The sequence below is a fragment of the Bombina bombina genome, chromosome 9 (assembly GCF_027579735.1).
Source record: "Bombina bombina isolate aBomBom1 chromosome 9, aBomBom1.pri, whole genome shotgun sequence".
In the NCBI taxonomy this organism is placed as follows: domain Eukaryota; kingdom Metazoa; phylum Chordata; class Amphibia; order Anura; family Bombinatoridae; genus Bombina; species Bombina bombina.
Window position 1 is genome coordinate 269,348,579 of NC_069507.1, and position 26,337 is coordinate 269,374,915.

Here is a 26,337-nt window from a genome sequence, read left to right on the forward strand (position 1 = left end):
TGGGTATTACCTGCCTGTGTGTGATATTCTGTAACAGGAGGTGATATGAAAGCGCAGTGTACGTAGGAATTGGGTATTACCTGCCTGTGTGTGATATTCTGTAACAGGAGGTGATATGAAAGCGCAGTGTACGTCAGTATTGGGTATTACCTGCCTGTGTGTGATATTCTGTAACAGGAGGTGATATGAAACTGCAGTGTACGTCAGTATTGGGTATTGCCTGCACTGTGTGTGATATTCTGTAACAGGAGGTGATATGAAAGCGCAGTGTACGTCAGTATTGGGTATTGCCTGCCTGTGTGTGATATTCTGTAACAGGAGGTGATATGAAAGTGCAGTGTACGTCAGTATTGGGTATTACCTGCACTGTGTGTGATATTCTGTAACAGGAGGTGATATGAAAGTGCAGTGTACGTCAGTATTGGGTATTGCCTGCACTGTGTGTGATATTCTGTAACAGGAGGTGATATGAAAGCGCAGTGTACGTCAGTATTGGGTATTGCCTGCCTGTGTGTGATATTCTGTAACAGGAGGTGATATGAAAGTGCAGTTTACGTCAGTATTGGGTATTGCCTGCCTGTGTGTGATATTCTGTAACAGGAGGTGATATGAAAGTGCAGTGTACGTCAGTATTGGGTATTGCCTGCACTGTGTGTGATATTCTGTAACAGGAGGTGATATGAAAGCGCAGTGTACGTCAGTATTGGGTATTGCCTGCCTGTGTGTGATATTCTGTAACAGGAGGTGATATGAAAGTGCAGTTTACGTCAGTATTGGGTATTGCCTGCCTGTGTGTGATATTCTGTAACAGGAGGTGATATGAAAGTGCAGTGTACGTCAGTATTGGGTATTACCTGCCTGTGTGTGATATTCTGTAACAGGAGGTGATATGAAAGGGCAGAGTACGTCAGTATTGGGTATTACCTGCCTGTGTGTGATATTCTGTAACAGGAGGTGATATGAAAGCGCAGTGTACGTCAGTATTGGGTATTAACTGCCTGTGTGTGATATTCTGTAACAGGAGGTGATATGAAAGCGCAGTGTACGTCAGTATTGGGTATTACCTGCACTGTGTGTGATATTCTGTAACAGGAGGTGATATGAAAGTGCAGTGTATGTCAGTATTGGGTATTACCTACACTGTGTGTGATATTCTGTTACCGGAGGTGATATGAAAGCGAGTGTACATCAGTATTGGGTATTCCCTGCACTGTGTTTTATATTCTGTTACCGGAGGTGATATGAAAGCGCAGTGTATGTCAGTATTGGGTATTACCTGCACTGTGTGTGATATTCTGTAACATGAGGTGATATGAAAGCGCAGTGTACGTCAGTATTGGGTATTACCTGCCTGTGTGTGATATTCTGTAACAGGAGGTGATATGAAAGCGCAGTGTACGTCAGTATTGGGTATTACCTGCCTGTGTGTGATATTCTGTAACAGGAGGTGATATGAAAGTGCAGTGTATGTCAGTATTGGGTATTACCTGCCTGTGTGTGATATTCTGTAACAGGAGGTGATATGAAAGCGCAGTGTACGTCAGTATTGGGTATTAACTGCCTGTGTGTGATATTCTGTAACAGGAGGTGATATGAAAGCGCAGAGTACGTCAGTATTGGGTATTACCTGCACTGTGTGTGATATTCTGTAACAGGAGGTGATATGAAAGTGCAGTGTATGTCAGTATTGGGTATTACCTACACTGTGTGTGATGTTCTGTTACCGGAGGTGATATGAAAGCGCAGTGTACATCAGTATTGGGTATTCCCTGCACTGTGTTTTATATTCTGTTACCGGAGGTGATATGAAAGCGCAGTGTATGTCAGTATTGGGTATTACCTGCACTGTGTGTGATATTCTGTAACAGGAGGTGATATGAAAGAGCAGTGTATGTCAGTATTGGGTATTACCTGCACTGTGTGTGATATTCTGTAACAGGAGGTGATATGAAAGCGCAGTGCATGTCAGTATTGGGTATTACCTGCACTGTGTGTGATATTCTGTAATAGGAGGTGATATGAAAGAGCAGTGTATGTCAGTATTGGGTATTACCTGCCTGTGTGTGATATTCTGTAACAGGAGGTGATATGAAAGCGCAGTGTACGTCAGTATTGGGTATTACCTGCACTGTGTGTGATATTCTGTAACAGGAGGTGATATGAAAGCGCAGTGCATGTCAGTATTGGGTATTACCTGCCTGTGTGTGATATTCTGTAACAGGAGGTGATATGAAAGCGCAGTGTACGTCAGCATTGGGTATTACCTACACTGTGTGTGATATTCTGTAACAGGAGGTGATATGAAAGCGCAGTGTACGTCAGTATTGGGTATTACCTGCAGTGTGTGTGATATTCTGTTACCAGAGTTGATATGAATGACTTATCAGTTAATATTTGTTGTTGGAATTATAGAACAATGTGATAGCAGAGTCTCTCTCCACCATTTGCTCCCAGAAAAACAATTATTACCTCTCTGAGGGACCAGTAATCTGCTGTGTACCCCGATAGCATTTTTATATCAATTATAACCATGTTGGGCTTCTGACGGCTGCCTCTATAGCTACAAATAGAAATCATAAAGAAGATGAGTTGCTGGGAAGTGCAGAAAAAGAGAGAAATGTTACACAAAAAGTCAGAGAAAGCTGAACAAAGAGGTCTAGATCACTAAAAGAGCGCAAAAATGTTAACGCTATCGAGAGCTAGAAACGCACAAGTTAAATCAATAGCTCTCTTATCCTAGCGCTCATATTACATGTAAAATCAGTATCTTATCCTAGCGCTCATATTACATGTAAAATCAGTATCTTATCCTAGCGCTCATATTACATGTAAAATCAGTATCTTATTCTAGCCCTCATATTACATGTAAAATCAGTATCTTATTCTAGCCCTCATATTACATGTAAAATCAGTATCTTATCCTAGAAGCTCATATTACATGTAAAATCAGTATCTTATCCTAGCGCTCATATTACATGTAAAATCAGTATCTTATCCTAGCGCTCATATTACATGTAAAATCAGTATCTTATCCTAGTGCTCATATTACATGTAAAATCAGTATCTTATTCTAGCCCTCATATTACATGTAAAATCAGTATCTTATTCTAGCCCTCATATTACATGTAAAATCAGTATCTTATTCTAGCCCTCATATTACATTTAAATCAATAGCTCTCTTATTATAGCGCTCATATTACATGTAAAATCAGTATCTTATTCTAGCGCTTATATTACATGTAAAATCAGTATCTCTCTTATTCCAGTGCTCATATTACATGTAAAATCAGTATCACTCTTTTTCTAGCGCTCATATTACATGTTAAATCAGTATCTCTCTTATTCTAGCTTTCATATTACATGTAATATCAGTATCTCTCTTTTTCTAGCGCTCATATTACATGTTAAATCAGTATCTCTCTTATTCTAGCTCTCATATTACATGTAATATCAGTATCTCTCTTTTTCTAGCGCTCATATTACATGTAAAATCAGTATCTCTCTTATTCTAGCTCTCATATTACATGTAAAATCAGTATCTCTCTTATTCTAGCACTTATATTACATGTAAAATCAGTATCTCTCTTATTCTAATGCTCATATTACATGTAAAATCAGTATCTCTCTTATTCTAGCGCTCATATTACATGTAAAATCAGTATCTCTCTTATTCTAGCACTCATATTACATGTAAAATCAGTATCTCTCTTATTCTAATGCTCATATTGCATGTAAAATCAGTATCTCTCTTATTCTAATGCTCATATTACATGTAAAATCAGTATCTCTCTTATTCTAGCGCTCATATTACATGTAAAATCAGTATCTCTCTTATTCTAGCACTCATATTACATGTAAAATCAGTATCTCTCTTATTCTAGCACTCATATTACATGTAAAATCAGTATCTCTCTTATTCTAATGCTCATATTACATGTAAAATCAGTATCTCTCTATTCTAGCGCTCATATTACATGTAAAATCAGTATCTCTTTTTCTAGCGCTCATACTACATGTAAAATCAGTATCTCTCTTATTCTAGCGCTCATATTACCTGTAAAATCAGTATCTCTTTTTCTAGCGCTCATACTACATGTAAAATCAGTATCTCTCTTATTCTAGCGCTCATATTACCTGTAAAATCAGTATCTCTCTTATTCTAGCGCTCATATTACATGTAAAATCAGTATCTCTCTTATTCTAGCACTCATTTTACATGTAAAATCAGTATTTCTCTTATACTAGTGCTCATATTTTATGTAAAATCAGTATCTCTCTTATTCTAGCGTTCATATTACATGTAAAATCAGTATTTCTCTTATACTAGTGCTCATATTTTATGTAAAATCAGTATCTCTCTTATTCTAGTGCTCATATTACATGTAAAATAAATATCTCTCTTATTCTAAATGTTTATATGTGTGTACATATGGATTTACATGTGTATACATGTATTTACAGACACACACACATTTTGCAACTTAACAGCCTTAAATTGATCGGTGTACACCGATCAGTCCAGCTCTATCGAGCAACAAGTTTTAGCAGCCACTTCCCTATTATCTTCCTGTCCAGCAGCTTGAGGTGAGGGTGCTTAACTGCCTATTAATCACTGCAGATTGAAATGCATAGAATAGGTGCAGACCCAATATTATCTAACATGCTAACAATGCAGAGACCTGATTGCAGAAAAATGCAAGTAAAAATATGTTTTTGTTTATTAAACTTAGTTTGATGATGATGCAGTCTGTTGTGTAATTATTTTATTAGGTGATGTTTAGCAAATGTTTTTGTTCATTAAACTTAGTTTGATGATAATGCAGTCTGTTGTGTGATTATTTAATTAGGTGATGTTTAGCAAATGTTTTTGTTCATTAAACTTAGTTTGATGATGATGCAGTCTGTTGTATGATTATTTTATTAGGTGCTGTTAGCAAATGTTTTTGTTCATTAAACTTAGTTTGATGATGATGCAGTCTGTTGTATGATTATTTTATTAGGTGCTGTTAGCAAATGTTTTTGTTCATTAAACTTAGTTTGATGATGATACTGTCTGTTGTGTAATTATTTAATTAGGTGATGTTTAGCAAATGTTTTTGTTCATTAAACTTAGTTTGATGATGATGATACAATCTATATTATTAGGTTTATAATGCTGTTTAGCATTTAAAGTCTTCATTTCAAAGCTTTCAAAAAATAATGTATTAGGTGTTACTTATGACAATTTTTAAAGGGGCCTGGAACCTAACTCCCTCACTTCCTATTGACTTACATTATAAACTGGGTTTCAATTTACAACGGTTTCAATTTACAACCATTCCTCCTGGAACCTAACCCCGGCGTAAACTGAGGGCTACCTGTATGTATATATATATATATGTGTGTGTGTGTGTGTGTGTGTGTGTTGTAGCCCTTTGCAGTGAAGTATATACAGTACTGTGCAAAAGTATAAGGCCACCATGGATTTGTTGTTTTAGCAAAGTTGTATTGAACATCCATATTTATTTTTTGGTCTCTTTATTAAGATAGAAAGAAAATACAGAAAATATGTACACAATTTTTAGAATAAAAAAGTCAGTATTTAGGGCTCCCTGTACAAAGCAGCGTAAGCTGCTTTGGAGCCTTTGCAGGGCAGGTTCGCATAGGCGAGCCTGCATCCCGCAATGTAAGAAGCAGAGGTCATTAGACCGCTGCTTCTTACACCTTACGCCACCTCTGAGGTGCTGAGGGAAAATCACAGAGAGCTCGCTCACTCTTGGTGATTGACAGCCCTACAGTCGCACGAATGAAGGGGCGGGCATTACACACTGCGATGAGTGTGTAATGATACATACGGCTAGCGGACAAACAGATCAGCTGCCCGTATGTAGCGAAGGCACGCTGACAGCTTCACAAATTGAGAAACTCTCCGACCTCCTCTTAGTACATGGAGCCCTTAGTGTGACCTCGCTTGGAGCTAAGCACATCTTGAACTCTTTTGGGGAGACTGTCCTTACGTAATCTTCTGGTATATTATACCAGGCTTCTTTAAGCACTTCCCAGAGTTCTTATTTAGATATAGGTTGTCTTTTATTTATTTATTTGTCCAGTTGATCCCCTACTGTCACTATAATATTCAGGTCTGGACTCTGTGGAGGCCAGTTCATAACTGTCAGTGTTTTATCAGCTGGTTTTTTTTCCACGCCAAATATGATTTCACTGCATTAGCAGTGTGCTTGGTATCATTATCATGCTGAAAAATAAAATTGCTCCCAATTAGGTGCTTCCCAGAAGTAATGACATGATGAATTAAAACTGTCTGTACTTCAGCATTCAGGATCCCATCAATTCGGACAATATCACCAACACCACTGGCAGAAATGCAGCCCCAAACCAGGACAGACCCTCCACTATGTTTCACTGAAGGCCGCAAGCACTCATTCTTCCATCTCTCTGCAACTCTTCTTTCCATTCACATTTACAAGAGCCAGGTCCCTGCTATTGCTTAAGTGTAAGGGGAGGTCACACTAAATACTTTTTCCATTTTTGTAATACTACATACAAATATCCTGTATTTTCTGGTTGTATTCTAATAAAGAGACTGAGAAATAATTATATATGGTCATTATACCATTGCTAAAATAACAAATTTTTTGGTGGCCTAAGACTTTTTCACAGTATTATATATATATTACAAAAAATATTCATAATTCATGTTGGGTTTAGCGCACTTGAATAAATTCGACTGGGTTAGCAAGCGTGGTATGGGTGTTTTTTTTGTTTTTGATTTTTTGCAGTTTGCTCACTCCACTGAAGCCTATGGGAGAATACTTTAACTTAGTTACGATATTCAAGGTCCAACTTTTTGTGCTCATCGGATTGTCGGTCACACACTAACTTTTTACTTTCAACTTATAATGTAATACGAGCACATTCCAACACGTGCAGAAAGCCTTTGTCTGGTGAAGTCAACTCGGGATAGCTAAAATACTGCTCCACTAGTAATCTTACCCAAATTCATTTATTTCATGATCGTTAGAGTCCACGCGTGATCACATGTGGAAATTCCCCACCTGAACACTAGGAGGAGGCAAAGAACCCCCCAACATGCTAGAGCTTTAAATCCCTCCCACTTCACCTGAATCCTCAGTCACATATAGTCAAGTAAATGGAGGAAACTATAAAACAGGAAAGATAAAGGGGGGGCAAAAGAAGTGCAAAACTTCTACTTTCGCCACTTGAACAAAAAGGATTGGGCTGCATCACAAATAAAACTGTTTGCTGTTCATGTCTGAAATTAAAGGGCACATTTTTTGCCACAGCAGCAGGGGCATAAACACCTCTATCATTATTGGGAAATGTAGAAAGCTGGCCCCTAAGTAGAAAGATCACTTTCCAATACTTGCATAGGTTTGAGCTTAACAGCAGGAGGCATAACAGCTAACACTTCATTAATAGCAGAGTGAATCTACTCCTTAAAGGGACAGTCAACACAAAAATTGTTATTGTTTAAAAAGATAGATAATGCTTTTCCTACCCATTCCCCAGCTTTGCACAACCAACATTGTTATATTAAATAATTTCTGCCTTTTTCTAAGCCACTACAGACAGCCTCTTATCACATGCTTTTTTATTTGTTTTTCACAACAGGGGACTGCTAGTTCATGTGGGCCATATAGATAACATTGTGTTCATGCCCAAGGAGTTATTTAAGAGTCAGCACAACACATCACTAATTGGCTATAGATTATAAAAAAGTCATGTGATCAGGGGGCTGTCAGAAGAGGCTTAGATACAAGGTAATCACAGAGGTAAAAAGTATTTAAAGGGACAGTGAAGTCCAAAAAAACCTCTCCTGTTTCAAATAGGGCATGTAATTTTAAACAACTTTCCAATTTACTTTTATCAACAATTTTGCTTTGTTTTCTTGGTATTCTTAGTTGTAAGCTAAACCTAGGAGGTTCATATGATAATTTCTTAGACCTTGAAGGCCGCCTCTAATCTAAATGCATTTTGATAGTTTTTCACCACTAGAGGGCATTAGTTCACATGTTTCATTTAGTTAACATTGAGCTCATGCACGTGAATTTACCATGGAGACAGTTATGCTTGCCTAAAATGCAAGTCTGTCAAAAGAACTGAAATAAGGGGGCAGTCTGCTGAGGCTTAGATACAAGGTAATTACAGAGGTAAAATGTGTATAATTATAACTGTGTTGGTTTTGCAAAACTGGGGAATTGGTAATTAAGGGATTATCTATCTTTTAAAACAACAAAAACTCTGGTGTTGACTGTCCCTTTAAATATAACAAATTGGGGAATGGGTAATAAAGGGATTATCTATCTTTTAAAACAATAACATTATTTTGTAGACTGTCCCTTTAAACTTTAGAGAAAGGTCAGAGGAACCTTCCTGAGAGCAACCTAGATAAAGCAGAAACCCTTGAACACTCTGAATAGAAAGCAGAGCTACAAAACTCTGTTTAGGGTTAGAAATAGACCCATTATATAAGGTGCATAGCTGAGCAGGGGACTGGGAATCCTTACAAAGAAAACACAGGCTAGAAGGGTTAACACTTCAGAGGATAGGGTAACCGACCAAAGGCTTGAGGTGCACCAGTTTCCACCATAGTAACAATAAGGAAGAAGCTCGGAGATAGACTGAAACAAATAAGCAAAAAGATGTACAGTTAATTAACCTCAAAAGGGAAGAAATAACAGAAATGTCACAAAGTAAAAATGATTTATAGGGAAAACTAATAAAATAATGTCAAATAAGCGCTGGAATAAGACAAAAACAGTAAAGGATTCTCCCTACATGTGAGATAATTACAGCAAAACAGGAACAGATTATAACAGGAAGTGCACTAACAAGGAAAAGAGCCTCCGCAGTACCAGTGAGTGCTAAACCAAGGAACCCAAAGGAGATATATAGATTTTAGCCCAAGTGAGAGAAATAGACAACGCTGCAGTAACTTGTGAGAGCGCTAAAGCCGGCTTAGAGAGACTGTAAACTCATTTAAACAGACAAAAGTGGTAAAAGCTGATAATTTAAGGTGTATTGTGTATAAATATTTGTCCTAAGATTACGTAAAAACATTTTCATAATAACCAGTGACCAATGAATGTGCTTATCCTACGAGGAGGAAATGAATCAGTCAGACGATCCGTCTCAACTAGAGATGGGCGAATGTGTAAATTTTCGAATTTCAAATGTAGAACGAATGTTATTACCGAAATTCGAATTCTAAATTCGAATGTCGATAAGAACGAATATTCTTAAAAATTCGAAAATCGAATGTTATTTACAGTTTTCGAATGTCACTTTCGAATTCGAATGTTTATAATTATATCGAATGTCCACATTCGAAATTTCGAATTTAACATTCTATTTAACAAATACTATTCAGAAGTTCAATAGTTCATGTGGTAGGGCGGGAATCTAGTAAATTGATACATAATAGATACAAATATATAATTTTGAATGTTTCCATATAGAATATTGCATAATTCGAATATTACATTTAAAGAAAGCATTAGAAATACTATTACAAACATATAAATTCGAATTTTTTGAATTCGAATATAAATTCAAATTTTTCGAATTCGAATATTGCATAATTCGAATATTACATTTAAAGAAAAAGCATTAGAAATACTATTACAATCTAAATTCGAATTTTTCGAATTCGAATACACGTATTGCATAATTCGAATATTACATTTAAAGAAAAAGCATTAGAAATACTATTACAATCTAAATTCGAATTTTTCGAAAAACATAATTTATGTAAGAACTTACCTGATAAATTCATTTCTTTCATATTAGCAAGAGTCCATGAGCTAGTGACGTATGGGATATACATTCCTACCTACCAGGAGGGGCAAAGTTTCCCAAACCTCAAAATGCCTATAAATACACCCCTCACCACACCCACAAATCAGTTTAACGAATAGCCAAGAAGTGGGGTGATAAGAAAAAAGTGCGAAAGCATAAAAAATAAGGAATTGGAATAGTTGTGCTTTATACAAAAAAATCATAACCACCACAAAAAAGGGGTGGGCCTCATGGACTCTTGCTAATATGAAAGAAATGAATTTATCAGGTAATTTCTTACATAAATTATGTTTTCTTTCATGTAATTAGCAAGAGTCCATGAGCTAGTGACGTATGGGATAATGACTACCCAAGATGTGGATCTTCCACACAAGAGTCACTAGAGAGGGAGGGATAAAATAAAGACAGCCAATTCCGCTGAAAAATAATCCACACCCAAAATAAAGTTTAAATCTTATAATGAAAAAAAATGAAATTATAAGCAGAAGAATCAAACTGAAACAGCTGCCTAAAGTACTTTTCTACCAAAAACTGCTTCGGAAGAAGAAAACACATCAAAATGGTAGAATTTAGTAAAAGTATGCAAAGAAGACCAAGTTGCTGCTTTGCAAATCTGATCAACCGAAGCTTCATTCCTAAACGCCCAGGAAGTAGACACTGACCTAGTAGAATGAGCTGTAATCCTTTGAGGCAGAGTTTTACCCGACTCGACATAAGCATGATGAATTAACAATTTCAACCAAGATGCCAAAGAAATGGCAGAGGCCTTCTGACCTTTCCTAGAACCGGAAAAGATAACAAATAGACTAGAAGTCTTTCGGAAATTCTTAGTAGCTTCAACATAATATTTCAAAGCTCTAACTACATCCAAAGAATGCAATGATCTCTCCTTAGAATTCTTAGGATTAGGACACAATGAAGGAACCACAATTTCTCTACTAATGTTGTTAGAATTCACAACCTTAGGTAAAAATTGAAAAGAAGTTCGCAACACCGCCTTATCCTGATGAAAAATCAGAAAAGGAGACTCACAAGAAAGAGCAGATAATTCAGAAACTCTTCTAGCAGAAGAGATGGCCAAAAGAAACAAAACTTTCCAAGAAAGTAATTTAATGTCCAATGAATGCATAGGTTCAAACGGAGGAGCTTGAAGAGCCCCCAGAACCAAATTCAAACTCCAAGGAGGAGAAATTGACTTAATGACAGGTTTTATATGAACCAAAGCTTGTACAAAACAATGAATATCAGGAAGATTAGCAATCTTTCTGTGAAAAAGAACAGAAAGAGCAGAGATTTGTCCTTTCAAGGAGCTTGCCGACAAACCTTTATCCAAACCATCCTGAAGAAACTGTAAAATTCTCGGAATTCTAAAAGAATGCCAGGAAAAATGATGAGAAAGACACCAAGAAATGTAAGTCTTCCAAACTCGATAATATATCTTTCTAGATACACAGAGTCAGAGAAACCTCTTTGACTAAGAATCAAGCGTTCAATCTCCATACCCTTAAATTTAAGGATTTGAGATCTTGATGGAAAAAAGGACCTTGTGACAGAAGGTCTGGTCTTAACGGAAGAGTCCATGGTTGGCAAGAGGCCATCCGGACCAGATCTGCATACCAAAACCTGTGAGGCCAAGCTGGAGCCACCAGCAGAACAAACGAGCATTCCTTCAGAATCTTGGAGATTACTCTTGGAAGAAGAACTAGAGGCGGAAAGATATAGGCAGGATGATACTTCCAAGGAAGTGACAATGCATCCACTGCTTCCGCTTGAGGATCCCTGGATCTGGACAGATACCTGGGAAGTTTCTTGTTTAGATGAGAAGCCATCAGATCTATTTCTGGAAGTCCCCACATTTGAACGATCTGAAGAAATACCTCTGGGTGAAGAGACCATTCGCCCGGATGTAACGTTTGGTGACTGAGATAATCCGCTTCCCAATTGTCTATACCTTGGATATGAACCGCAGAAATTAGACAGGAGCTGGATTCCGCCCATACCAGTATTCGAGATACTTCTTTCATAGCCAGAGGACTGTGAGTCCCTCCTTGATGATTGATGTATGCCACAGTTGTGACATTGTCTGTTTGAAAACAAATGAACGATTCTCTCTTTAGAAGAGGCCATGACTGAAGAGCTCTGAAAATTGCACGGAGTTCCAAAATATTGATTGGTAATCTCACCTCTTGAGATTCCCAAACCCCTTGTGCTGTCAGAGACCCCCAAACAGCTCCCCAACCTGTCAGACTTGCATCTGTTGAAATTACAGTCCACGTCGGAAGAACAAAAGAAGCCCCCTGAACTAAACGATGGTGATCTGTCCACCACGTCAGAGAGTGTCGTACAATCGGTTTTAAGGATATCAATTGAGATATCTTTGTGTAATCCCTGCACCACTGGTTCAGTATACAGAGCTGAAGAGGTCGCATGTGAAAACGAGCAAAGGGGATCGCGTCCGATGCAGCAGTCATAAGACCTAGAATTTCCATGCATAAGGCTACCGAAGGGAATGATTGTGACTGAAGGTTTCGACAAGCTGAGATCAATTTTAGACGTCTCTTGTCTGTCAGAGACAGAGTCATGGACACTGAATCTATCTTGAAACCTAAAAAGGTTACCCTTGTCTGAGGAATCAATGAACTTTTTGGTAAATTGATCCTCCAACCATGATTTTGAAGAAACAACACGAGTCGATTCGTATGAGATTCTGCTAAATGTGAAGACTGAGCAAGTACCAAGATATCGTCCAAATAAGGAAATACCACAATACCCTGTTCTCTGATTACAGACAGAAGGGCACCGAGAACCTTTGTAAAAATCCTTGGAGCTGTTGCTAGGCCAAACGGCAGAGCCATAAACTGGTAATGCTTGTCTAGGAAAGAGAATCTCAGAAACTGATAGTGATCTGGATGAATCGGAATATGCAGATATGCATCCTGTAAATCTATTGTGGACATATAATGCCCTTGCTGAACAAAAGGCAGGATAGTCCTTACAGTTACCATTTTGAATGTTGGTATCCTTACATAACGATTCAATATTTTTAGATCCAGAACTGGTCTGAAGGAATTCTCCTTCTTTGGTACAATGAAGAGATTTGAATAAAACCCCCGCCCCTGTTCCAGAACTGGAACTGGCATAATTTCTCCAGCCAACTCTAGATCTGAAACACATTTCAGAAATGCTCGAGCCTTCGCTGGATTTACTGGGACACGGGAAAGAAAAAACCTCTTTGCAGGAGGCCTTATCTTGAAGCCAATTCTGTACCCTTCTGAAACAATGTTCTGAATCCAAAGATTGTGAATTGAATTGGTCCAAATTTCTTTGAAAAAATGCAATCTGCCCCCTACCAGCTGAGCTGGAATGAGGGCCGCACCTTCATGTGGACTTGGGAGCTGGCTTTGGTTTTCTAAAAGGCTTGGATTTATTCCAGACTGGGGATGGTTTCCAAACTGATACCGCTCCTGTGGATGAAGGATCAGGCTTTTGTTCCTTATTGTGACGAAAGGAACGAAAACGATTATTAGACCTAAATTTACCTTTAGATTTTTTATCCTGTGGTAAAAAAGTTCCTTTCCCTCCAGTAACAGTTGAGATAATAGAATCCAACTGAGAACCAAATAATTTATTACCCTGGAAAGAAAGGGAAAGCAAAGTTGACTTAGAAGACATATCAGCATTCCAAGTTTTAAGCCATAAAGCTCTTCTAGCTAAAATAGCTAGAGACATATACCTGACATCAACTCTAATGATATCAAAGATGGCATCACAAATAAAGTTATTAGCATGTTGAAGAAGATTAACAATGCTATGAGAATTATGATCCATTACTTGTTGCGCTAAAGCTTCTAACCAAAAGGTTGAAGCTGCAGCAACATCCGCTAAAGATATAGCAGGTCTAAGAAGATTACCTGAACATAAGTAAGCTTTTCTTAGAAAGGATTCAATTTTCCTATCTAAAGGATCCTTAAAGGAAGTACTATCTGCCGTAGGAATAGTAGTACGCTTAGCAAGAGTAGAGACAGCCCCATCAACCTTAGGGATTTTATCCCAAAACTCTAATCTGTCAGATGGCACAGGGTATAATTGCTTAAAACGTTTAGAAGGAGTAAAAGAATTACCCAAATTATTCCATTCCCTGGAGATTACTTCAGAAATAGCATCAGGAACAGGAAAAACTTCTGGAATAACTACAGGAGATTTAAAAACCTTATTTAAACGTTTAGATTTAGTATCAAGAGGACCAGAATCCTCTATTTCTAATGCAATTAATACTTCTTTAAGTAAAGAACGAATAAATTCCATCTTGAATAAATATGAAGATTTATCAGCATCAACCTCTGAGACAGAATCCTCTGAACCAGAGGTACTATTATCAGAATCAGAATGATGATGTTCATTTAAAAATTCATCTGAAAAATGAGAAGTTTTAAAAGACATTTTACGCTTACTAGAAGGAGGAATAACAGACATAGCCTTCTTAATGGATTTAGAAACAAAATCTCTTATATTAACAGGAACACTCTGAGTATTAGATGTTGACGGAACAGCAACAGGTAATGTAACATTACTAAAGGAAATATTATCTGCATTAACAAGTTTGTCATGACATTCAATACAAACAACAGCTGGAGGAACAGCTACCAAAAGTTTACAGCAGATACACTTAGCTTTGGTAGATCCAGCACCAGGCAGCGATTTTCCAGTAGTATCTTCTGACTCAGTGTCAATCTGGGACATCTTGCAATATGTAATAGAAAAAACAACATATAAAGCAAAATTGATCAAATTCCTTAAATGACAGTTTCAGGAATGGGAAAAAATGCCAGTGAACAAGCGTCCGCGCCAAGAATGACGCAATAAAATGAAGCATTTTCAGCCCCCGCGAGCCTAACAGCCCACAGGGAAAAAAAGTCAAATTTTAAGGTAAGAAAAAAATTGATTAATTCATATGCATTATCCCAAATATGAAACTGACTGTCTAAAAGAAGGAACGTTGAACATCCTGAGTCAAGGCAAATAAATGTTTGAATACATATATTTAGAACATTATATAAAAGTGCCCAACCATAGCTTAGAGTGTCACAGAAAATAAGACTTACTTACCCCAGGACACTCATCTACATGTAGTAGAAAGCCAAACCAGTATTGAAACGAGAATCAGTAGAGGTAATGGTATATATAAGAGTATATCGTCGATCTGAAAAGGGAGGTAAGAGATGAATCTCTACGACCGATAACAGAGAACCTATGAAATAGACCCCATAGAAGGAGATCATTGAATTCAAATAGGCAATACTCTTCTCACATCCCTCTGACATTCACTGCACGCTGAGAGGAAAACCGGGCTCCAACCTGCTGCGGAGCGCATATCAACGTAGAATCTAGCACAAACTTACTTCACCACCTCCATAGGAGGCAAAGTTTGTAAAACTGATTTGTGGGTGTGGTGAGGGGTGTATTTATAGGCATTTTGAGGTTTGGGAAACTTTGCCCCTCCTGGTAGGTAGGAATGTATATCCCATACGTCACTAGCTCATGGACTCTTGCTAATTACATGAAAGAAAGAATATTTTCGAATGTAATCGTAAAATTCGAAACCGAACATTCGAAAATCGAATGTTAGAATGTTATGTAAACATTCGAAATTCGATTCGAACAAATGTGTTAAAATTCGTGCTGTTTTTCGAATGTTGCGAAACATTCGCCCATCCCTAGTCTCATGTAGCCCAACAACGTTTTCCTCACTCCATCAAAGAGTATAGGAAATTACTGAGAATTCTGAGGAAGTGGGAGGGATTTAAAGCTCTGATGTGTTGGGGTGTCGTTTGCCTCCTCCTGGTGGTCAGGAGGGGAATTTCCACACACGATGATGCATAGACTCTCACCATCTAATGAAAGAAATAATCATAATAAAAATATATAATAATGATAAAAGCACACTGGGCACAATAACTGAATAAAAAGGAGTGAGAAACAGATTGCTTTCTTACTCCATACCTGATATTGATACCAATAGTAAAGGTATACGCCACACCGTTTACACAACTCTCAGAGGATGAGGTAACTGACAGTGAGAAGGCCGACTTTTCCTGTGACACCGGGACATTGTATTTCACTGTAGTCTACAGAGAAATGAGGAAGTGAAGAGCTCGTATTAAATCACAGCATTCTAATATTAATAAATTACACAGCTGAACTGCATAAATAATCATATTAAGAAATCGTGCATGTGCAGCAGATGAGTCATGCACTAACATGACACTGTTACCTGCAGCAGGTGAGTCATGCACTTACGGGACACTGTTACCTGCAGCAGGTTAGTCATGCACTAATGTGACACAATTACCTGAGGCAGGTGAGTCATGCACTAATATGACACAGTTACCTGCAGCAGGTGAGTCATGCACTAATGTGACACAGTTACCTGCAGCCGGTGAGTCATGCACTAATATGACACAGTTACCTGTAGCAGGTTAGTCATGCACTGATGTGACACAGTTACCTGCAGCAAGTGAGCCACGCACTAATGTGACAGTTACCTGCAGCAGGTGAGTCATGCACTAATGTGACACAGTTACCTGCAGCAGGTGAGTCATGCACTAATGTGACACAGTTACCTGCAGCAGGTTAGTCATGCACTAATGTGACACAGTTACCTGCAGTAGGTGAGTCATGCACTAATGTGACACAGTTACCTGCAGCAGGTTAGTCATGCACTGATGTTACACAGTTACCTGCAGCAGGTGAGTCACGTACTAATGTGACACAGTTACCTGCAGCAGGTGAGTCATGCACTAATGTGACACAGTTACCTGCAGCAGGTGAGTCATGCACTAATGTGACACTGTTACATGCAGCAGGTGAGTCATGCACTCATGTGACACAGTTACTTGCAGCAGGTGAGTCATGCACTAATGTGTCACAATTACCAGTAGCAGGTGAATCATGCACTAATGTGACACAGTTACTTACAGGAAGTGAGTCATGCACTGATGTGACACAGTTACTTGTAGTAGGTAAGTCACGCACTGATGTGACACAGTTACCTAAAGCAAGTAAACCACGCACTAATGTGACACAGTTACTTGCAGCAGGTGAGTCATGCACTAATGTGACACAGTTACCTGCAGCAGGTTAGTCATGCACTAATGTGACACTGTTACCTGTAGCAGGTGATTTACGCACTAATGTGACACAGTTACTTGCAGCAGGTGAGTCATGCACTAATGTGACACAGTTACCCGCAGCATGTGAGTCACACACTAATATGATAGTTACCTGCAGCAAGTGAGTCAAGCACTAATGTGAAACAGTTACCTACAGCTGGTGTGTCGGGCACTCATGTGACACAGTTACCTGTAGCAGGTGAGTCATGCACTAATGTGACACAGTTACCTGCAGCAAGTGAGCCACACACTAATGTGACACTGTTACTTGCAGCAAGTGAGTCATGCACTGATGTGACACAGTTACCTAAAGCAGGTGAGTCATGCATTAATGTGACACTGTTATCTGCAGCAGGTGAGTGACACACTAATGTGACACAGTTATTTGCAGCAGGTGAGTCATGCACTAATGTTACACAGTTACCTGCAGCAGGTTAGTAATGCACTAATGTGACACTGTTACCTGTAGCAGGTGATTTACGCACTAATGTGACACAGTTACTTGCAGCAGGTGAGTCATGCACTAATGTGACACAGTTACCTGCAGCAGGTTAGTCATGCACTAATGTGACACTGTTACCTGTAGCAGGTGATTTATGCACTAATGTGACACAGTTACTTGCAGCAGGTGAGTCATGCACTAATGTGACACAGTTACCCGCAGCATGTGAGTCACACACTAATATGATAGTTACCTGCAGCAAGTGAGTCAAGCACTAATGTGAAACAGTTACCTACAGCTGGTGTGTCGGGCACTCATGTGACACAGTTACCTGTAGCAGGTGAGTCATGCACTAATGTGACACAGTTACCTGCAGCAAGTGAGCCACACACTAATGTGACACCGTTACTTGCAGCAAGTGAGTCATGCACTGATGTGACACAGTTACCTAAAGCAGGTGAGTCATGCATTAATGTGACACTGTTATCTGCAGCAGGTGAGCCACACACTAATGTGACACTGTTACTTGCAGCAAGTGAGTCATGCACTGATGTGACACAGTTACCTAAAGCAGGTGAGTCATGCATTAATGTGACACTGTTATCTGCAGCAGGTGAGTGACACACTAATGTGACACAGTTATTTGCAGCAGGTGAGTCATGCACTAATGTTACACAGTTACCTGCAGCAGGTTAGTAATGCACTAATGTGACACTGTTACCTGTAGCAGGTGATTTACGCACTAATGTGACACAGTTACTTGCAGCAGGTGAGTCATGCACTAATGTGACACAGTTACCTGCAGCAGGTTAGTCATGCACTAATGTGACACTGTTACCTGTAGCAGGTGATTTATGCACTAATGTGACACAGTTACTTGCAGCAGGTGAGTCATGCACTAATGTGACACAGTTACCCGCAGCATGTGAGTCACACACTAATATGATAGTTACCTGCAGCAAGTGAGTCAAGCACTAATGTGAAACAGTTACCTACAGCTGGTGTGTCGGGCACTCACTAATGTGACACAGTTACCTGCAGAAAGTGAGCCACGCACTAATGTGACACAGTTACCTGCAGCAGGTTAGTAATGCACTAATGTGACACAGTTACCTGCAGCAAGTGAGCCACGCACTAATGTGACACAGTTACCTGCAGCAGGTGAGTAGTGCATTACTAACCTGCTGCAGGTAACTGTGTAACATTAGTGCATGACTCACCTGCTGCAGGTAACTGTGTCACATTAGTGCGTGGCTCACTTGCTGCAGGTAACTGTGTCACATTAGTGCATTACTAACCTGCTGCAGGTAACTGTGTCACATTAGTGCATGGCTCACTTGCTGCAGGTAACTGTGTCACATTAGTGCATGACTCACCTGCTACAGGTAACAGTGTCACATTAGTGCATTACTAACCTGCTGCAGGTAACTGTGTAACATTAGTGCATGAATGTGACACTGTTACCTGTAGCAGGTGAGTCATGCACTAATGTGACACAGTTACCTGCAGCAAGTGAGCCACGCACTAATGTCACACAGTTACCTGCAGCAGGTTAGTAATGCACTAATGTGACACAGTTACCTGCAGCAAGTGAGCCACGCACTAATGTGACACAGTTACCTGCAGCAAGTGAGCCACGCACTAATGTGACAGTTACTTGCAGCGGGTGAGTCATGCACTAATGTGACACAGTTACCTGCAGCAGGTTAGTAATGCACTAATGTGACACAGTTATCTGCAGCAGGTGAGTCACGCACTAATGTGACACAGTTACTTGCAGCAGGTGAGTCATGCACTAATGTGACACAGTTACCTGTAGCAGGTTAGTAATGCACTAATGTGACACTGTTACCTTTAGCAGATGATTCACGCACTAATGTGACACAGTTACCTACAGCAGGTGAGTCATGCACTAATGTGACACAGTTACCTGCAGCAGGTTAGTAATGCACTAATGTGACACTGTTACCTTTAGCAGATGATTCACACACTAATGTGACACAGTTACCTACAGCAGGTGAGTCATGCACTAATGTGACACAGTTACCTGCAGCAGGTTAGTAATGCATTAATGTGACACTGTTACCTGTAGCAGATGATTCATGCACTAATGTGACACAGTTACCTACAGCAGGTGGGTTGTGCACTTTTGTGACACAGTTACTTGCAGCAGGTGAGTTGTGCACTAATGTGACACAGTTAGCTGCAGCAGGTTAGTAATGCACTAATGTGACACTGTTACCTGCAGCAAGTGAGCCACGCACTAATGTGACACAGTTACCTGCAGCAAGTGAGCCACGCACTAATGTGACACAGTTACTTGCAGCGGGTGAGTCATGCACTAATGTGACACAGTTACCTGCAGCAGGTTAGTAATGCACTAATGAGACACAGTTATCTACAGCAGGTGGGTTGTGCACTTTTGTGACACAGTTACTTGCAGCAGGTGAGTTGTGCACTAATGTGACAGTTACCTGCAGCAGGTTAGTAATGCACTAATGTGACACAGTTACCTGCAGCAGGTTAGTAATGCACTAATGTGACACAGTTATCTGCAGCAGGTGAGTCACACACTAATGTGACACAGTTACCTGCAGCAGGTTAGTAATGCACTAATGTGACACTGTTACCTTTAGCAGATGATTCACGCACTAATGTGACACAGTTACCTACAGCAGGTGAGTCATTCACTAATGTGACACAGTTACCTGCAGCAGGTTAGTAATGCATTAATGTGACACTGTTACCTGTAGCAGATGATTCACGCACTAATGTGACACGGTTACCTACAGCAGGTGGGTTGTGCACTTTTGTGACACAGTTACTTGCAGCAGGTGAGTTGTGCACTAATGTGACACAGTTACCTGCAGCAGGTTAGTAATGCACTAATGTGACGCTGTTACCTGTAGCAGATGATTCACGCACTAATGTGACACAGTTACCTGTAGCAGGTGAGTCATGCACTAATGTGACACATTTACCTGTAGCAGGTGATCCATGCACTAATGTGATACTGTTAACTGCATCAAGTGAGTCACGCACTAATGTGAAACAGTTACCAGCAGCAGGTGAGTTATGCACTAATGTGAAACAGTTACCTACAGCAGATGGGCCATGCACTCATGTGACACAGGTACCATCAACAAGTGGGTCATGCACTCATGTGGCACAATTACCTGCAGCAGCAAGTGATTCATGCACTAATTTGACACTGTTACTTGCAGCAGGTGATTCATGCACTAATTTGACACTGTTACTTGCAGCAAGTGATTCATGCACTAATTTGACACTATTACTTGCAGTAGGTGAGTCACGCACTAATGTGACACAGTTACTTAGAGCAGGTGGGTCATGCACTCATGTGACACAGTTACTTAGAGCAGGTGGGTCATGCACTCATGTGACACAGTTACCTGCAGCATGTGGGTCATGCAGTCATCTGACAGCTACCGGCAGCAGGTGAGTCGTGCACTAATTTGACACTGTTACTTGCAGCAAGTGATTCATGCACTAATTTGACACTGTTACTTGCAGCAAGTGATTCATGCACTAATTTGACACTGTTACTTGCAGCAAGTGATTCATGCACTAATTTGACACTGTTACTTGCAGCAGGTGAGTCACACACTAATGTGACACAGTTACTTAGAGCATGTGGGTCATGCACTCATGGGACACTGTTACCTGCAACATGTGGGTCATGCAGTCATCTGACAGTTACCTGCAGCAGGTGAGTCGTGCACTAATGTGACACTGTTACCTGCAGCAGGTGAGTCATGTACTAATTTGGCACTGTTCCCTGAAGTAGATGATTCACACTTTTCCTGCAGCGAGTAATATATTTTAGGATTATTTAAATTCTCATATTACAATGTTAAGTGACTTTATATGAAGTTTACATGGTACCTGGATAAGGCAGCATCCTGTTCCACTGACAAAAATTGTATAATCTCCTGGCACTTTTGTTAGTGATTGTCTCTGAACCAACAACCTGTTTTCTTGATTCATACTACACTGTGCAACCTTCATATTTCCTTTTTTCACTGCCCTATTCCTTCTTGTCACAATCACATTGTGGTGAGCATTTGGTGTGTATATAACCTGGGCTGAGGCAGAAAGTGCTTGCAAGGCCACAACTGTATCCTAAAAAACAGGAACATAAGGGGTTAGCAATCATACAACTCATTTATAGGGATATTGCCTTATGAGTATGATGCTGTATGAGAAAACTAGCTTCTCCCACATACTGTGCACACACTCGTTGTGTTCCTTATACTTAACCTGTTTTTGTTCCTGACCTAGTTATGTTCCTGATACTGACCTTGTTTTTATTCCTGAACTAGTTGTGTTCCTGATACTGGTCCTTTTTTATTCCTGAATTAGTTGTGTTCCTGATACTCACCGTGTTATGTTTCTGAGCTAGTTGTGTTTCTAATACTGACCCTGTTTTTGTTCCTGAGCTAGTTGTGTTCCTGATACTGACCCTGTTTTGTTCTTGATCTAGTTGTGTTCCTGATACTGACCCTGTTTTTGTTCCTGAGCTAGTTGTGTTCCTGATACTGACCCTGTTTTGTTCTTGATCTAGTTGTGTTCCTGATACTGACCCTGTTTTTGTTTCTGATCTAGTTGTGTTCCTGATACTGATCCTGTTTTTATTCCTGAGCTAGTTGTGTTCCTGGTGTTGAACCTATTTTTGTTCCTGAGCTAGTTGTGTTCCTGATACTGACCCTGTTTTGTTCCTGAGCTAGCTGTGTTCATGATACTGACCCTGTTTTGTTCTTGATTTAGTTGTGTTCCTGATACTGACCCTGTTTTTGTTCCTGATCTAGTTGTGTTCCTGATACTGACCCTGTTTTTGTTCCTGATCTAGTTGTGTTCTTGATACTGATCCTGTTTTTATTCCTGAGCTAGTTGTGTTCCTGGTGTTGAACCTATTTTTGTTCCTGAGCTAGTTGTGTTCCTGATACTGACCCTGTTTTTGTTCCTGAACTAATTAATAAAAAATAGAAGTGAGCGCTGGAGATGATATCCAGAATAGAACCATAAAAGAAAAAAGAGGAGCGCTAAATGCACGGATACAATTTAATATATATAGGGGCCTATTTATCAAATGTCTTGCGGACCTGACCCGACAGTGTGGATCAGGTCCGCAAGACCTTGCTGAATGCAGAGAGCAATACGCTCTCCGTATTCAGCATTGCACCAGCAGCTCACACGAGCTGCTGGTGCAACGCCGCCCCCTGCAGACTTGCGGCCAATGGGCCGCCTTCAGGGAGGTTTCAATCAACCTGATCGTACTTGATCGGGTTGAATTCCGGCGATTCCTGTCCGCCTCATCAGAGCAGGCGGACAGGGTTATGGGGCAGCGGTCTTTAAACCGCTGCTTCATAACTGCTGTTTCTGGCAAGTCTGACGTCACAATGGCCAATAGGTTTTGGATTGGTTCACAGCGGAGCGTGGCGTGTACAGCTGTTTGCTTGAAAGGTTCAAAGGTTGAAAGGTTCAAAGGTATAATTCCGATCCTCGCCGGAAAGTTAAAACATGAATTTTTATTCGAAACTTTAAAACAAGTGGAAGATTTGCAGCAGCATGCAGAGTGGGCGCAGCACTCTGCATGCTGCTGCAAATCTTCCACTTGTTTTAAATTTTCGAATAAAAATTCATGTTTTAACTTTTCCGGCGAGGATCGCAATTATTCCTTTGAACCTTTCAAGTCTGAAGACTCATCAGAAGCACGGGCCCACAAGCTCCATCCGGAGCTTGATAAATGGGCTTCATAGTATCAAATCACAAATCACTACATCTCGCTTAGCCTCTCTTATTTAGGTGGTCTCTAATATATTGCCTTATTTGGTCCGCCAGTTCACATAGTTCACATAGTGGGGCATTGACTTTGTCTTTTATGCGCTACACAGCGCTCAGTCTTTTTTATTTTTGGTGGGTTTTTTACACATTGCCTCATTTGGTCCATACACAGAATTTGGGACTATATTATATGTTAACAGCACACAGCATATGTTTAGAGACTTGCTCTATTATATATGTTGAGAAATCTGCTCTATTATAAATGTTGAGAAATCTGCTCTATTATAAATGTTTGATGCATTTCAGTTATAACGCTGGGTACCTGATTTGATATTTCTGTTTTAATCTTACAGGAGACGTCCTGATTTTAAACATTTTTTAATTATTTTCGCTTGACACTGTAGCATATTTTCTGTGATTTGATACTATATATATTAAATTGTTTCCGTGCATTTAGCGCTCCTCTTTTTTCTTTTTTTGTTCCTGAACTAGTCATGTTCCTGATAATGACCCCATTTTTGTTCCTGAACTAGTTGTATTACTGATACTGAACCTGTTTTTGTTCCTGATCTAATTGTGTTCCTGTTACTGACCCTATTTTTGTTCTTAATCTAGTTGTGTTCCTGATACTGACTCTGTTTTTGTTCCTGAGCTAGCTGTGTTCCTGATACTGACCCTGTTTTTATTCCTGAGCTAGCTGTGTTCCTGGTGCTGAACCTGTTTTTGTTCCTGAGCTAGTTGTGTTCCTGATACTGACCCTGTTTTTGTTTCTAAGCTAATTGTGTTCTTGATACTGACCCTGTTTTGTTCCTGAGCTAGTTGTGTTCATGATACTGACCCTGTTTATGTTCCTGAACTAGTCATGTTCCTGGTAATGACCCTGTTTTTGTTCCTGAACTAGTTGTATTCCTGATACTGAACCTGTTTTTGTTCCTAATCTAATTGTGTTCCTGTTACTGATCCTATTTTTGTTCTTAATCTAGTTGTGTTCCTGATACTGACCCTGTTTTTGTTCCTAAGCTAGTTATGTTCCTGATACTGACCTTGTTTTTGTTCCTGAGCTAGTTCTGTTCCTGATAGTGGCTCTGTTTTTGTTCCTGAACTATTCATGTTCTTGGTAATGACCCCATTTTTGTTCCTGAACTAGTTGTGTCCCTGGTACTGACCCTATTTTTGTTCTTGATCTAGATCTAGCAATTATACAACTCATTTATAGGGATATTGCCTTATGAGTATGATGCTGTATGAGAAAACTAACTTCTCCCACATACTGTGCACACACTCATTGTGTTCCTTATACTTAACCTGTTTTTGTTCCTGACCTAGTTACGTTCCTGATACTGACCTTGTTTTTATTCCTGAACTAGTTGTGTTCCTGATACTGACCCTTTTTTATTCCTGAACTAGTTGTGTTCCTGATACTGACCGTGTTGTGTTCCTGAGCTAGTTGTGTTCCTAATACTGACCCTGTTTTTGTTCCGGATCTAGTTGTGTACCTGTTACTGATCCTATTTTTGTTTTTGATCTAGTTGTTTTCCTGATACTGACCCTGTTTTTGTTCCTAAGCTAGTTATGTTCCTGATACTGACCCTGTTTTTGTTCCTGAGCTAGTTTTGTTCCTGATACTGACTCTGTTTTTGTTACTTACCTAGTTGTGTTCCTAATACTAACCCTGTCTTTGTTACTGAGCTAGTTGAGTTCCTGATACTGACCCTGCTTTTGTTCCTGAGCTAGTTGTGTTCCTGATACTGACCCTGTTTTTTTACTCACCTAGTTGTGTTCCTGATACTGATCCTGTTTTTGTTCCTGAGCTAGTTGTGTTCCTGATACCGACCCTGGTTTTTTTCCTGATCTAGTTGTGTTCCTGATACTGACCCTGTTTTTGTTACTTACCTAGTTGTGTTCCTTATACTAACCCTGTTTTTATTCCTTAGCTAGTTGTGTTCCTTATACCGACCCTGTTTTTGTTCCTGATCTAGTTGTGTTCCTAATACTGACCCTGTTATGTTTATGAGCAAGTTGTGTTCCAGATACTGACTCTGTTTTTGTTCCTAATCTTGTTGTGTTCCGGATACTCACCCTGTTTTTGTTCCTAAACTAGTTGTGTTCCTGATACTGACCCTGTTTTTGTTCCTGAGCTAGTTGTGTTTCTGATACTGTCTCTGTTTTTTTTCCTGAACTAATTGTCACCTAGTTGTGTTCCTGATACTGACCCTGTCTTTGCTACTGAGCTAGTTCTGGCTTTGATACTAACCCAGTTTACTGTTCCTTTGTACTATATGCCTGTATTACAGACTGTGACACAGACGCTTCCAGGATTAGTGTTTGACCATCTTTACCTGTGTGGAGCGGAATCCCCCATTTGAATTCTGCTGCTGGATAACCCATACTGCTATTTGGGCCATGGTGTTTGAGTCATCTTTTGTGATATTGGGGCCCTTGGCAATGCTAAGCAAGATGTAGGATGTAATTTCCACATCAGCAGGAGAATTAGGATGAGGCAGGAATGGGATGTTTATTTTTTCATTCTTTCTTTCTCGTTCCCAATGCATTGTACCACCTGTGCAGGGTGTGAGAGGAGAAAGGGGTAGAAATGTAGATATTGATATTATGTATCCTTCAAACTGCAGTATCCAGATAGGGAAGAATTAATTTAAAATATCTTTACTCTGAAAGACTAGATAGAAACAAGAATTAATGTAGAGAGGAAGGACACGAGAGAATGTGGAATGAAAGTGAAGTAGGATGAAGAATGAAAAGGCTAAATATACAGTTATAAAATGAGCTAGACATGATGATGGCAGATTAGAAACAAGAATGGCTTTAGCCCATCTGTACTGTGACATAGATATGAGATTTTGTACCCGGGGCCTCCTATACGTGAGTGTGATGCTTTGTGTCTGTCTTTGCCTGGCACTAGATGTATTGTGATTGCATCTGTCCTGAGCTTCACTTGCTTCTATAGTTAAAATCTGAAATATCACCAAGTCAAGATGTAGATCTGAAATACAGTAGGTCTAAGGCGTAGGGGTGCATGGAGGGTTACAAGGGCCACAAGATCCATTAGCTCAACAATATCAGAAAACAAAATTCCATGTTTAATAA

At 39.6% G+C, this 26,337-nt stretch overlaps 1 protein-coding gene across 1 annotated transcript in view; it reads right to left on the minus strand.

The window, feature by feature from the left end:
• Nucleotides 1–26,337, minus strand: part of LOC128640579 (ovostatin-like) — a 257,493-nt gene that overhangs the window by 23,061 nt on the left and 208,095 nt on the right. Inside the window, exons 20-23 of the mRNA XM_053693050.1 lie at nucleotides 25,572–25,792; nucleotides 21,334–21,570; nucleotides 15,817–15,941; nucleotides 2,470–2,560 (exon numbers count right to left, since the gene is read on the minus strand). Coding sequence (XP_053549025.1) covers nucleotides 2,470–2,560; nucleotides 15,817–15,941; nucleotides 21,334–21,570; nucleotides 25,572–25,792 — 674 coding nt within the window. The remainder of the gene's footprint in view (nucleotides 1–2,469; nucleotides 2,561–15,816; nucleotides 15,942–21,333; nucleotides 21,571–25,571; nucleotides 25,793–26,337) is intronic.